The 14722-nt window shown below is 41.7% G+C and overlaps 1 protein-coding gene across 1 annotated transcript in view; it reads left to right on the top strand.

Annotated features, from left to right (window-relative positions):
• GLB1L3 (galactosidase beta 1 like 3) overlaps positions 1 to 14722 on the top strand; it is a 40140-nt gene that overhangs the window by 10911 nt on the left and 14507 nt on the right. The window contains exons 8-9 of the mRNA XM_010362047.2: positions 2037 to 2118; positions 3303 to 3367. Of these exons, the coding sequence (XP_010360349.1) occupies positions 2037 to 2118; positions 3303 to 3367 (147 nt within the window). The remainder of the gene's footprint in view (positions 1 to 2036; positions 2119 to 3302; positions 3368 to 14722) is intronic.

The following is a 14722-nucleotide window of genomic DNA, read 5'->3' as shown; positions in this document are numbered from 1 at the left end:
ACAAAATCTGTCAGTGTTCAAGTCCTTGACATAAAATGGTGTGGCATTTCCATGCAACCTATGCACATCCTCCCATATCCTTTTTTTTTTTTTTTTTTTTTTTGAGGCAGTTTTACTCTGTCACCTAGGCTGGTATGATCTCGGCTCATTGCAACCTCTGCCTCTGGTTTCAAGCAATTCTTGTGACTCAGCCTCCCAAGTAGCTGGAATTACAGGTATGCACCACCACACCTGGTTAATTAGAGACAGGATTTCACCATATTGGCCAAGCTGGTCTTAAACTCTTGACCTCAAGTGATCTGCCTGCCTAAACCTCCCAAAGTGCTGGCATGAGCCACTGTGCCTGGCCTCTCCCATATACTTTAACTTATCTCTAGATTACTCCTAATACCCAATACAATGTAAATGCTACATAAATAGTTGCTATATATTACTCTTTAGGAAATAATGATTGGAAAAATGCCTGTACATGTTCAGTACAGATGCAACTAAGAAATATATTTTTGGCCAGGTGTAGTGGCTCACACCTGTAATTTGAGTACTTTGGGAGTCCAAGGCAGGAGGCTCACTTCAGGCCAGGAGTTTCAGACCAGGCTGGGCAACATAGTGAGACCCTGTTTCTATAAAAGAAAAAAAATTAGCTGGATATGGTGGCATGTGTCTGTAGTCCTAGCTACTCAGGTGACTGAGGTGGTAAGATGGCTTGAATCCAGGAGTTTGAGGTTATAGTGTGCTATCATCATGCCACTGCACTCCAGCTTGGAGAAACACAGAAAGACCCTGTATTGGGGGAAACCCCACCCCCGATATTCAACATGGGTTATTTTCTATTTCCCTAAGCGTTGGCTGGTCTGAGAAATAAAAGGAAAGAGTACAAAAGAGAGAAATTTTAAAGCTGGGTATCTGGGGAAAACGTCACATGTCGGCAGTTTCCGTGATGCTCCCTGAGCCGTAAAACCAGCAAGTTTTTATTAGCGATTTTCAAAAGGGGAGGGAGTGTAGGAATAGGGTGTGGGTCACAGACATCACATGCTTCACAAGGTAATAAAATATCACAAAGCAAGTGGAGGCAGGGCGAGATCACAGGACCACAGGATGGGGTGAAATTAAAATTGCTAATGAAGTTTCAGGCACGCGTTGTCATTGATAACATCTTATCAGGAGACAGGATTTGAGAGCAGACAACCGGTCTGACCAAAATTTATTAGGTGGGAATTTCCTCATCCTAATAAGCCTGGGAGTGCTACAGGAGACCGGGGCTTATTTCATCCCTTTGGCTTTGACCTTAAAAGATGGCCGGCTCCACGTGGGCCATTCATAGGCCTACCCTCAGGGGCGCATTCTCTTTCTCAGAGCTGTTCCTTGCTGAGAAAAAGAATTCAGTGATATTTCTCCTATTTGCTTTTGAAAGAAGAGAAATATGGCTCTGTTCCATCTGGCTCACAGGCAGTCAGAGTCCAAGGCCATCTCCCTTGTTCCCTGAACACTGCTGTTATCCTGTTCTTTTTTCACGGTGCCCGGATTTCATATTGTTCAAACACACATGCTCTACAAGCAATTTGTGCAGTTAACACAATCATCACAGGGTCCTGAGGCGACACACATCCTCTTCAGCTTACGAAGATGATGGGATTACGAGATTAAAGTAAAGACAGGCATAGGAAATCACAAGGGTATTGATTGGAGAAGTAATAAGTGTCCATGAAATCTTCACAATTTATGTTCAGAGATTGCAGTAAAGACAGGCATAAGAAATTAGAAAAGTATTAATTTGGGAACTAATAAATGTCCACGAAATCTTCACAATTTATGGTCTTCTGCTGTGGCTTCAGCCCGTCCCTCCGTTCGGGGTCCCTGACTTCCCGCAACAACCCTGTCTCTAAAAAAAAATTTAAAATTAAAAAAAAAAACATTTCTGAATGTGATTGCAGAATTCATGGATGTAGTAGAACCCATGAGTATGGGGAGCTGTATGTATTTCTTTTTTCCCAATGGAATGAGGGAATTGGGTTCATTTTGGTTAATTTTCTCAACAGGCTCTGCTGGGAAGAGGGATTGTGGAGCTTCTCTTGACCTCCGATGGTGAGAAAAATGTGCTGAGCGGCCACACCAAAGGAGGTACACATTCAGAGTTAGTTCACAGGAGAACAAGGCTTTCAGCCAGCCCGTGTAAATCTTGAACACACTCCAGAGAAAAACAAGTGCATCTTGATGCCTCCCTTTCCCGTGTCCACTGGGATGGATCTTGGAGTTTGATGTTATAATAAATGAGGACTCAAGGTCAAGGTTCAGGGCCGCTCACCAGCCCCCTCTCTTGGCCTTGCTCCTGCTGTCTTTAAACACAGCAGCACTGGAGCTCCTCTGTCCTCAGGACGCCTTTCCGTCTGCCATAGGTTTTCTGTGGTAAGGAATCTGCATTAGTACTGGGCCTGGCCTGGGATCAGGGCCGTCTCCACTAACGTGGGAAACCACAGGGAGAACCAGAAGATGGGTGCTGTGTCAGGAACCCCGCCTAGACCGTGTCCCGTTTCTGGGATCCTTCCACCCAAGGCTCCGTGTGGACACTTAGGAGGTCCTAGAGAATTAAGTGGCAGGAAGGTTCAGGACGGACTCATCAGATGGCAGTAGTGAGGGGCACGCCCGGGTGTGAGTAGGCCGCTGGGGTGGGCTGCGGCGGGCGGCTGCCCTTCTGCCTCCTTAGCAGCCGCTTTTCCACTGGAGCATGGTACACTGGAACACGTGCTGAGTTTGGGGCCAGGAAGCTGCGTTCCGTTTCTGGTCTAATCATGTCAGGGAGCCTTGGCCTGGCTCACTTCCCTGCACAGAGTGTAGCTAATTTTAACCATGAGTGTCCGTGCAAGTGTCAGGGATGTGGCGATGGCCATGGCAGCCCTTTGGACGTGGCAGAGTGGGATGCGGGCAGCCTCTCGCCATCCTCACTGCTGAGCATGCGCTCCTCCTGCGTGCGCCGGGCGGGGGCGGGGGGCGGGTTCCTTCCCTGCGGCGTGCGTGGGCGGGTGCGTGGGCGGGTGCGTGGGCGGGGGGCGGGTTCCTTCCGTCCGGCGTGCGTGGGCGGGTGCGGGGGCGGGGGCGGGTGCGTCGGGCGGGGGGCGGGGGCGTGGGCGTGGGCGGGGGGCGGGTTCCTTCCCTCCGGCGTGCGTGGGCGGGTGCGTGGGCGGGGGGGCGGGGTGCGTGGGCGGGGGGGGCGGGTGCGTGGGCGGGGGGCGGGTTCCTTCCCTCCCCTGAGGGCGCTTGTCTCACGCTTCAGGCCTCTCAGTCGGGCCTCGCTCTTCTTTATGCAGTGTTGGCCGCCATCAATTTGCAGAAAGTTCACACGAATACGTTCAGTCAGCTTCGTGAAGTCCAGGTAAGACATTTCAGACAGGCGGGTTTACAGCGCCATGACCGCCCTCACCTGTGTCACTGGTGTTAAGTGAAAACAGCTTTGACAGGAAGACCGCAGGTTTCCACCTGGGTCCTCAGCAGGTTCCAAGCCATTTCGGGAGGCTTTGGGGCGGGGAGGGAGGAGGGAAGCTGCTTGTTCGCCTCCGCTTGTGGACCACGCCATGGAGATGAGGGGGCCGGGCCAGGGGTGACGGGAATCAGAGGGAGCCGATGTTCCTCCCTTTGCCCTGTGAAGACGGAGCTGAGCCGGGCTGGGCGCGTTGCTGATGGAGGCTTCCCAGGGAGTTCTCGTGGGGTTAGCCTTTCCCGCCACAGCATACACAGTGTGGGAAGGGACGAGGGTTGTACGTGCGCTGATTTAACAGACGCGGATTGAGCGGCTCCCGCCTTCCTCTCAGTGGGTGACCTCCCGTGACAGTTACAAAGAAGGACAAGCCACAGCCCAGCCTCCAGGGAGTACATGTGTCGTTTCTCTACAAACTAGTTCGAGTGCGCGCTTCAAGACCAGGCGTGGTCACAGTCTCCTTTGCTTAACACTCTTTCCTGGTTGTCCTTTGTGCCCAGGATGCCATCCAGCCCCCACGCCTTGGCCCACTGGGCCGCTGTGAGCCTCTGCCTCCGCTCCCAGCCCCACTACACCGCCCCTGAGGGCCTTCCTTCCATTCCCGCACACGGCCCCCGGCCTAGCCAAAGACTCTGCAGCTCCAGGGCTCTGTCCCCAGCCTCCACCTATGTTATAAATAAGAGTCATGAACCTTATTTCTTTTTTTTTTTTATCAATTTCTTTTTTTTTGAGACAGAGTCTCACACTTGTTGCTCAGGTTGGAGTGCAATGGCGTGATCTCCGTTCACTGCAACCTCCGCCTCCTTGGTTCAAGCGATTCTCCTACCTCAGCCTCCTGGGTAGCTGGGATTACAGGCACCTGCCACCACACCTGGCTAATTTTTGTACTTTTTAGTAGAGATGGGATTTCACCATGTTGGCCAGGTTGGTCTCAAACTCCTGACCTCAGGTGATCCACCCACCTTGGACTCCCAGAGTGCTGAGATTACAGGCTGAGCCACTGCGCCTGGATTTTCATCAATTTCTATACAGTTTCCAACTTGGTGAAAGGCAGGGGCCCTGCCAGACCTCTGTGGATCTATGGCTATCTCTAGTTTTTCAATACCTTTGGTAAGTCTTCTTCTTCCTTTTTGTTCTTTTCTTCTTGTCACTTTCAGTTAACAACTTAATTGAAATCTCATTTATACACCATTAAATTCACCCATTGTAAGCATGTAATTCAACATACAGATTTCTACAACCATCACCACAATCCAAAATGTTCATTGCATTTAATGCTCATTGCAGTTAATCCCGTCTCCAGTCCTGGGCAGCCACCAATCTGCTTTCTGGTTCTATAAATTTACGTTTTCTAGACATTTCACATAAGTGGGCTCATGCAGCATTTAGTCTTTTGCATCTGGCTTCTTTCATACCGGGTGTTGTTTCTTTGAGGTCCATTTATGCATGTTGTAGCACGATTCAGTGCTTCATTTCCTTCGATAGCTGACTGGATTGTGCTTGGCTGTCATATATGTACAGTCATAGTCAAAACCAAAGGCCGTCCTGCTTTAGTGTGTTAATACGGTGACTGCGGTTTTTGCATGTTGAACCAGTCTTTCATTCCTGGAATGAATCTCATCTGATTGTGAGCTATTATCATTTTCTATTTTGCCAGATTCAGTTTATTCATATTTTTGTTGAGAATTTTCGCTTCCATGTTTACGAAGGACATTGGTCTTTGGTTTTCTTTTCTTAAAGGTATTTGTTTGATTTCAGAATTAGGATAATGCTGGCCTCATAAAATGAATTTGGAAGTATGCTCTCCTTTTCTGTTTTCTGGAACAGGTAGTGTAGAATTATTAGTATTTCTTAATGTTTGATAACTTTCACCACTGAAACTACCTGGATCTGAAGTTTTCCTTTTTAGAAGAATTTTAACTTGCAGTTCAATTTCTGTAATAGATACAGGAAAATTTAAGTTATTTCTTCTTGAGTGAGTTGTAGTAGTTTATGTCTTTCAAGGATTTATTCTACTCATTTCATTCTATTCCATCTAAATTTTTGAATTCATGGGCATAGGGTTGTTTGTGATAATCCCTTGTTATCCTCTTAATGTGTTTGTTGTCATTAGTGATGGCTCCTCTTTCAGTCCTAATATGGCTAATTTTGTGTATTTATTTTGGTTAGTGTGGCTAGAAGTTTATAATTTTTATTGATCTTTGCAGAGAATCAGCTTTCGGCTCGATTCTGATTCTCTGTTATTTTTGTGTCTTTAACTTCCTTGGTTTCTGCTCTGAACTTTGAGCATTTTCTCCCTTCTGCTGACTTCGGATTGCATTTGTTCTTTCACTTGGTCTTTCTGGTGGAAATTTAGCTGAGTTGGGAGTTTTCTTCTCTTCTAATATAAGCATTTATGCTATACATTTCTCTGTATGTACTAGTTTTGCTGCATCTCACAATTTTGATGGGCTGTGTTTTCATTGAATTCAAAACATCAAAACATTTTTTAAAATTTCCCTTGAGACTCTTTATTCCATGCATCAGTTGGGGGTGTGCTGTTTCATTTTTGAATCTTAGGGGATTTTCCAGCTAGTATTCTATAATTGATTTCTAGTTTAATACTGTTAAGGCCCAAGAACATACCTGTATAATTTCTGTTCTTTTACACTTGTTAAGGTTTGTTTCATGGATCATAATATGGTCATTCTTGGTGAATGTTCCATGTACATTTGAGAGTAATGTGTAGTTTACATCTATTTATAAATTCCCATCAGGTCAAGCTAATTGATGATATTGGCCAAGTAATCACTATCCTTACTGATTTTCTGCCTACTCATTCCATCAATTATTATGAGAGGAATGTTGACATCTCTAAATATAATCATAGATTGTTTATTTTTCCTTTAGGCCTGTTAGTTTTTGTCTCTTACTTTGAGGTGCATTCACATTTAGGATTATGATATTTTGTTGGAAGATTGGCTGTTGTATCATTATATAATGTCCCTCTCCCTTGTTCTGAACTCTATTTTGATGTAAATATAGCAACTAGCTTTCTTTTAATTAGTATTTGCGTGGCATGTCTTTATCCTTTTGCTTTTTATATGCCTTAAAATCTATATTTAAAAGGGATTTCTTGTAGACATCGTATATTTACATATTGCTTTAAAAGATTCAATTTGACAGTTGTTGTATTTTAAGATAATGTGCTACATCATTCACACTTACAGTAGTTATTGAGATGGTTTGATTGAAATTTACCTCTTTGCAAATTCTTCTCTTCTTTGTACTTTGTTTCTTGTTCTTTTTTTCTCCCTTTTCTGTAGCTAATTGATAATTTTTTGATTCCATTTTATCTCTTCTGTAGACTTATTACTTATGCCAGTTTAAAAAGTTGTAGCTGTCGACTTAGAATTTAAAATATAGGTGGGGCATGGTGGCTCACGCCTGTAATCCCAGCACTTTGGGAGGCTGAAGTGGGCAGATCATTTGAAGTCGGGTTTGAGACCAGCCTGACCAACATGGTGACACTCTGTCTCTACTAAAATACAAAAACTAGCTGGGCATGGTGATGGGTGCCTGTAATCCCAGCTACTCGGGAGGCTGAGGCAGGAGAATTGCTTGAACCTGGGAGGCAGAGGTTGCGGTGAGCTGAGTTCGTGTCATTGCCCAGCCTGGGCAACAGAGGGAGACTCCATCTCAAAAAAAAAAAAAAAAAGAAAGAAAAAAAAATATATAGATACATTTAAAAATTAACCTGAAACTACTAATCACACTAAAGTGTAGATAGTATTAGGATTGTACAATAGTATCTTCATAATTCCCCACTTTAAAGATGTCTCTTCATTATTGTTTCTGCTTCCATGGTTTCTGATGAGAAGTCAGTATTAATCCTTATCTTTTTTTTTTTTTTTTTTTTGGTCTTTTTTCTTCTGGCTACCTTTAGAATTTTCTGTTTGTCTTTAGTTTTCAGAAGTTTCAGTGTAATATGCCTATATGTGGTTTGTTTCTTAAAATTTATCATGCTTGGTGTTCCAGGAGATTCTTGGCTCGGTGGTTTGGTGAAATTTACCAAACATTAAGTAAGAAATAATAATAATTCTACACAATATGTTCCAGAGAATAGAAAAGGGAGAGAATACTTCTAAACTCATTTTATGAGGTCAGCATTTTTCTAATTCCAAAATCAAATAAAAGCAACTAAAGAGAAGAAAACCAAAGACCAATTTCCCTTTTGAACATGGAAGCAAAAATTACCAACAAAGATGAGCAAACTGAATCCAGCAACATGTAAAATGATAATGCATTGCTGATACGGTCTGGCTGTGTCCCCACCCAAATCTCAACTTGAATTGTATCTCCTAGAATTCCCATGTGTTGTGGGAGAGACCCAGTGGGAGGTCATTGGATCGTGAGGGCCGGTCTTTCTCGTGCTATTCTCATGATAGTGAATAAGTCTCATGAGATCTGATGGGTGTATCGGGGTTTCCACTTTTGCTTCTTTTTCATTTTCTCTTGCTGCTGCCGTGTGATAAGTGCCTTTCACCTCCTGCCGTGATTCTGAGGTCTCCCCAGCCATGTGGAACTCTAAGTCCAGTTAAACCTCTTTTTCTTCCCAGTCTCAGGTATGTCTTTATCAGCAGCGTGAAGATGGACTAATACAATTACATGCTAGTGAGATTCATCCTAGGAATGCAAGACTAGGTCGTTAATTTTGTAGAATTCTGAGCCATCACTTATTTGGATATTTTTCTCTGCTCTCTCACCTTCTGCAGTTCAGATTGCACGTTCATTAGGTCACTTAGTGTGGTCTCACAAGTCTTGGATGCTGTTTTGCTCCCACCGTGTTTTTTTCTCTTTATTTTTCAGTTTGGTTAATTTCTACTGACTTATCTTTAAATTCATTGATTCATTCCTCATGCCTGTTGTTAGCGATGAACTTACTGAAGAAATTCGTTTCTCTTGCTATGTTTTTGATTTCTAATATTTCCATTTGCTTCTTTCTTATAGTTTTCATCTTTCAGCCAAAATTACGTATCTGATCTTGCATGCTGTCTACTTTTTCCATGATAGGCTGAAATATATTAATCATAGTTATTTTGAATTCCTTGTGTGATAGTTACAACATCTGTGTCTTATCGAAGTCTGTTTCTGATGATTGTTTTATCTCTTCAAGGTGTGTTCTTTTCTTGCCTTTTTGTGTGTCTCCTAATTTTTTATTGAAATCTGCACATCATGCATAGGACGTAGATACTGTCTTGGAGATCAGCACGCCTTTCATTCTGCTAGGCCATGTGGGATTTTGTGTTCCTCTAGTCTGGAGTTGGGCTAGTTGTGAGGTTTGTTGTTGCTGTGTTATCCTTTGTGCATCATGGGCTTCAAATGTTTCTGGTATCTTGTGTTGAGGGCAAGTGCTGGTTTGACAGAGGTTGTTTTCTCTATGTCTGCATTCCCCTCTGAGTCTCACCTTTGCATTGTGTCCCGTAGAGAATCTGTTGCTTGTGACTCTCTCAGCTATAATATGTGTTACTTTTTCTCCAGCTTGGTTAGCCTGCTAGTGAGGGAGAAAGGCTTTCCCTGATGTTCTGATTATGCCTTATTGTCAGCAGATGCTGTCTCTGGGTCTGAGGGGCGTGTCCTTTGCAGGTGCTCCTGCTCCTGCTCTTATTCTAGTGGCAGATTTGATCCTAGCCTGTGTTCCTTCTTTCCCAAGGATAGGGCATCCCCCATCCCTTTTCCCAGATGTAATGGATTTTATCCAGTTAAGCTGCCCTTAAGTGACAGCTTCTGTGCTGTTTCTTAGCTGATTAGGGCTTTTGTTCCCTAGGGAAGATGGGCTGGGAGAAGGTATGGCAGTGGCGGTGGCTCCCTCCCCTCAGCCAACACCAGAAAGAAAGCTGTGTTACTTTGTTAGGGTTGCCATAACAAAGGACCATAGACTGTGTGGCTTCAACAGCAGACATTTATTTTCTCACATTCTGGAGACTAGATGTCTGAGATCAAGGTGCTAGCAGGGTAGGTTTCTTCTGAGGCCTCTCTCTTTGGCTTGTTGGACGGCTGTCTTCTCCCTGTGTCCTCACATGTCTCTTCTCTGTGTGTGTCTGTGTCCTAATCTCCTCTTCTTACAAGGACACCAGACATACTGGATTAGTGCCCATCCTATTGACCACTTTTTAATCAAGGCGTCCACAGGCTGTTCTCCTCTGAGGCCTCTCCTTGGCTTGCAGATGGCCACCTTCTTAAAGTGCCCTCGCATGGTCTTTCTGCCGTGAACATGAGACCCTGGTGTGTCAAAACTTCCTCTTTTTATGAGAACCCCAGTGACATGGGATTAAGACCCACACTAACAGCCTCCCTTTTACCTAATTACTTCTTTAAAGGCCCTGTCTCCAAGCACAGTCACATTCTGCAGTACTGAGAGTTAGGCCTTCATGTGAATTTGGCTGGGGGACACAATTCAGCCCGTAACAGAGACTTGCCCAGGATTCTCCCGAATCTCCCCTCAGAACAACTGGTAGACTTGGGGAGTTCAAGTCAGCATGAGGGTGTCAGCCGTCACCCGTCTCGGCTCCCTTGACTTCATGCTCTCATGCTGGCCCACACTGTCTTGAGCACTTCTTTAATATGATGTATTGATACTCTATTAGAGGACCTAGCCCCAGGTAAGCAAGTGGCTTGGGTCCAGCTTCTTCCTGCAGGCATCAGGTTTTCCGTGGGTTTTAGGCATTTGGTTGCTCTCTGACCTAGGTTCTCTGATGGACCCAAGAAGCCATGAATTTACAGTTTTTCTAGCTTTGTCCTTGCGGTGAGGATGGGATTTATGTTTTTCCCACTGCTATAGCTCTGAGCTGTACTCAGAAGTTCATTTCCTTCTGAGTAAATGTGGTTGTTACAGTTTTTCTAGGAATATGTCCATTTCGTTCAAACTAAAATACAATGGCATGTGATTATGTACACTATCTTCATGTTTTTAATGGCCATATCATTTGTGCTGGTCTTTCCTTTTCATTTCTGATCTTAGTTATCTGTTTGTTTTTACTCTGTCTTACCAGTCTCATCAGAAGCATGTCGGTTCTTTTCAAAGACCAATTTTTCTTTTTAAATTGTCTCTATTGCAAATTAATTTCAATTTCACTGCTTCTGCTCTTAGGTTTATATTTCCTTTATTTATTTTACTATTTTTGGTTTATTTTGCTGTTCTAATTTCTTGAGGTGGGTAATTAGCCTTCACATTTTATCTATGTTTTATTATGAACATTTAAGGGTATAGATTTCTCATTAGTTCATGAGTTTTATATTTGGTATATTGGATATACTGTAATTCAGACTAGTTCGAACATTCAATACGATCGTTTCTTTGGCCTATGTGTATGTTTAGAAGTTAATTTTTAAATGTTCAGACATAGGGAGTTTTTCTTTTTTTTCCTTTATTTCACTGACGTCAGAAAACATACTCTGTACCTTTCCAAACTTTTGTAAATTGTTTTCTTTGATTATTAATTCATGACTTTTTAATATGTTTGATGCCTTCTTATCAATTTTAATCATTATGTTGTTGAAGCTTAAAGTGGCTTCTCGCTGGCCTGCTGGAAGCACCTTCCACCTTGCTCCTCTCTCCTCTGACATGACCCCATCAGTCTTTCAGAGTTTACTTGGTTTCCAGCCAAATACAATGTCCCAGACTCACCTGATACATTTCCAAACCTCAACCCAGAAATAGTGATTTCTCCTAAGAACCCTGTTGCTTCTGTAGAATACAAGCTGTGTTTACTATCAAATTGCTGTTACTTCTAAGCATTTTCAGTGTGTAGGGCCAGGATATTGGCATCTTATAAAAGAGAAAATTGTGGTTTCATTGATTTTTTTTTTAAAATGCAAATATAGAACTTATATTTAACTTTTCTGATTTATGTTTTTATTTGTTCTCTGACTGGACATCGTAGTTGATAACAACATTCACAATTTTATTATTCACTTAGTTCTACAATATATTCCTAATAGGTTTGAAATAACAACTCTGATAATATTACTGAAAATAAGAAAATCTAATGAACTTAAAGATTTCTGTGGTTTTTCTTTTATCTTTAAGGTATATCACACAGAATGTGTAGTGAAAATTCTATGTACTAAGGTTACATGGAATAATTTTTTTGTTTTATGTAATTATGTTACCAACTTGATGTAGGGTTAGATTCGTTTGTTTCAAGTTTTTAGGTGTGCAGTATTCTGTTTAAGTTCTATGTCAGTTTTATTTATTGTGTTATTCTAATTTTCTATTTCCAATTGATTGTTTTGGCTGGTTGTATTAGTTGTATTAGTCACTGAAAGAGATGTGTTAATATGTCTATCATAATTGCAGATTTGCATATTGCTACCAGTAGTCCTTAGTATTTTACCTGTACTTTAGCAAATTTATCAAGTTTGCTTGATGTATTTTGAGGCTATGTAAATTTGGACGTGTTTTGTCTTTATGGACGTGAAATTTTTTTTTTTTTTTTTGGCAAGCATCAATTTATTTATTCATGTCTTCATTGATAAACGTGAAATCAATTTGCAGTACATTAGACACTATAACATATGTCAGGGAAGTACCTGGATGTCAAGGAAGGGGCATCTTTTATAAAAGAGTGCCTCGGTGATGAACAAGTACATACTTGGTCAGTTCAACAGTATTTTATAGGAACTAACATGGAAATAATAACTTACAGACATGAAAACAAAGAAAAACTATACCATAGTCTTCATAATATGGACGTGAAGTTTTATCACTAGGGAGTCATCCTGTTTAGATGCAGTATTGCTTTTTGTCTTAAGGTCACTTTTGTCTGCCATTGGTATTGCCAGACCTCTCTGATTAATATTTGAATGGCGTATCATTTTCTATATCCTCATTTGGTTTTTAATCTTGCTGTAATCCTACATTTTTCTTTAGATATCTCTCTTATCAGAGATCAGAAATCAGTTAAATATTTTTATTTTAGTCTGACACAATTAAACTTTTATTTGGAGCTCTCAGTCACTCATATTTCATGTAATCCTTTTTACACTGAAGTTAAACCTGCCATCTGATTATGTGCCTGCTTTTAAATGTTTCTTTTCTTTGTCTTTACAATCTTGGCTTCTTTTTGTGGATTCCACTATTTTAAAAAATCAATTTCTGTTTTTTCCTGTGTCATTCTGGAGTTAGAGTCTGTTTTTACCTTTTAAAAGTCATCCTTGAAATTTTAATGTAAGTATGGAATCCCCTGCAGTCTAAAGTTCTGCTCTCCGTCTGGATGGCACAAGTGTCTCAGAGCAAGCGCTCTGACTCTGACCACTCCATCAGATGCATCTTGTGGACTTTTCTTGTATTTGATTTCTATCTTTTTAAAATTCTAAAAATATATATTTGTTTTATATGATCAACATTCATTTAGTTTTAGCCCAATAGTTATCTTTTTGCTATTTATTATTTTTATATCCTGGAGACTCTACTCAGGATATAAAATTTTCTTCTGCTTGAAGGTGTATCCTTTAGTGATGCCTGTTTATGGCAGGCTCTGTTTGGCTTCAGTCTCTCACTGGCTCTGAAGTCTAATGTGGCAGTTTTCTTTCAGCCCGTAGTCTGCTAACTTCCCTGCTGTTATGGAGAGGTCTTCTGTCATGCATTTTTTTTCTCCTTTATTGCTAAGAATTTTTTGTTTTCTTTTTTATTTTCTGCAGGTGACCTATGTCTCTTTCTGAATATCTTTTTATTTATTATTCCAGTTTGTCGGGCTTCTAGGATGTATGTATTCCCAGGTGGTAGTTCTTCAAATATTGCTTCTGCTCTGTTGTCTCACCCCTCTCGTCCTGGAATTCCAGCTAAATTCATTAAACCTTCTCAAATGGGCTGTATATGTCTTTAGTTTGTACATTTTTTTTTTGTCTACTTACACTGCTATTTGGATACTTTCTTCTAATTTATTTTCATATACACGAATTCTCTTTTCAGCTGTATCTATGGTGATATTATATTTGATTTAACTTTGTAAAAATCCTCAGTGAGAGCGTTGGTCCAAATAACATAGATCATGATTGTTGGAAATTGTAAGTCTTTGATTATATCTTTAAATATGTTTAAATTTTTTTATTTGGTTTATTCTCTCTTTTTTTTTTTTGACGCCGAGTCTCGCTCTGTCGCCCAGGTTGGAGTGCAGTTTCACGATCTCAGCCCACTGCAAGCTCTGCCTCCTGGGTTCACGCCATTCTCCTCCCTCAGCCTCCCGAGTAGCTGGGACTACAGGCGCCTGCCGCCACACCTGGCTAATTTTTTTGTATTTTTACTAGAGACGGGGTTTCACCATGTTAGCCAGGATGGTCTCGATCTCCTGACCTCGTGATCCGCCCACCTCGGCCTCCCAAAGTGCTGGGATTACAGGTGTGAGCCACCACGTCCGGCCTTTGGTTTATTCTCTTTAGGGATACAAGTTATCTGTAATGCAAAATTCTTTTGTCTTCCTTTCACATCTCCTGCATCCATTTCTTTCTCATTCTCTCTACTCTCTGTTTGTTTTAACTGTGCTCACTTTTCACTCCTTTTCTTTTCATGTTCCTCACAATGTTTATTTTCCTTTTAGCTGCTTCCAGTTTGGACTTAATATTTTCTATTTTATCTCTCTTAAAAAAATCTTTGCCAGGTCATATTTTAGCTCCTTATATATATATATATATATATATTTTTTTTTTTTTTTTTTTTTTGAGACGGAGTCTGGCTCTGTCGCCCAGGCTGGAGTGCAGTGGCCGGATCTCAGCTCACTGCAAGCTCCGCCTCCCGGGTTCCCGCCATTCTCCTGCCTCAGCCTCTCGAGTAGCTGGGACTACAGGCGCCGCCACCTCGCCCGGCTAGTTTTTTGTATTTTTTTAGTAGAGACGGGGTTTCACCGTGTTAGCCAGGATGGTCTCGATCTCCTGACCTCGTGATCCACCCATCTCGGCCTCCCAAAGTGCTGGGATGACAGGCTTGAGCCACCGCGCCCGGCCTAGCTCCTTATATTTTCTTATCATGTCTTCCTTGAGTACTTTTAGTTCTCTTTTTATGCTCTCCATTTATAGAGGTGATTGTTTCGTTGGGAGTTTTAACTTTTTATAACAGTATTTTTGGGTCACAATTTTGACTTATGCTATAGAAAGTTTTTGGTGTTCCTCCTCTAATTTCTGTCCCTGTTAAAAAAGAAAACTCTTTTTCGTTAGAATTTTAAAAGTAGATCCTATTCTTGTTTCTTTTTTATTATTACTTGTCTTTTTTTTTTTTTT

This window comes from Rhinopithecus roxellana, chromosome 15 (assembly GCF_007565055.1).
Source record: "Rhinopithecus roxellana isolate Shanxi Qingling chromosome 15, ASM756505v1, whole genome shotgun sequence".
Lineage (NCBI taxonomy): Eukaryota > Metazoa > Chordata > Mammalia > Primates > Cercopithecidae > Rhinopithecus > Rhinopithecus roxellana.
This window is presented reverse-complemented; position numbering and strand designations above follow the sequence as displayed.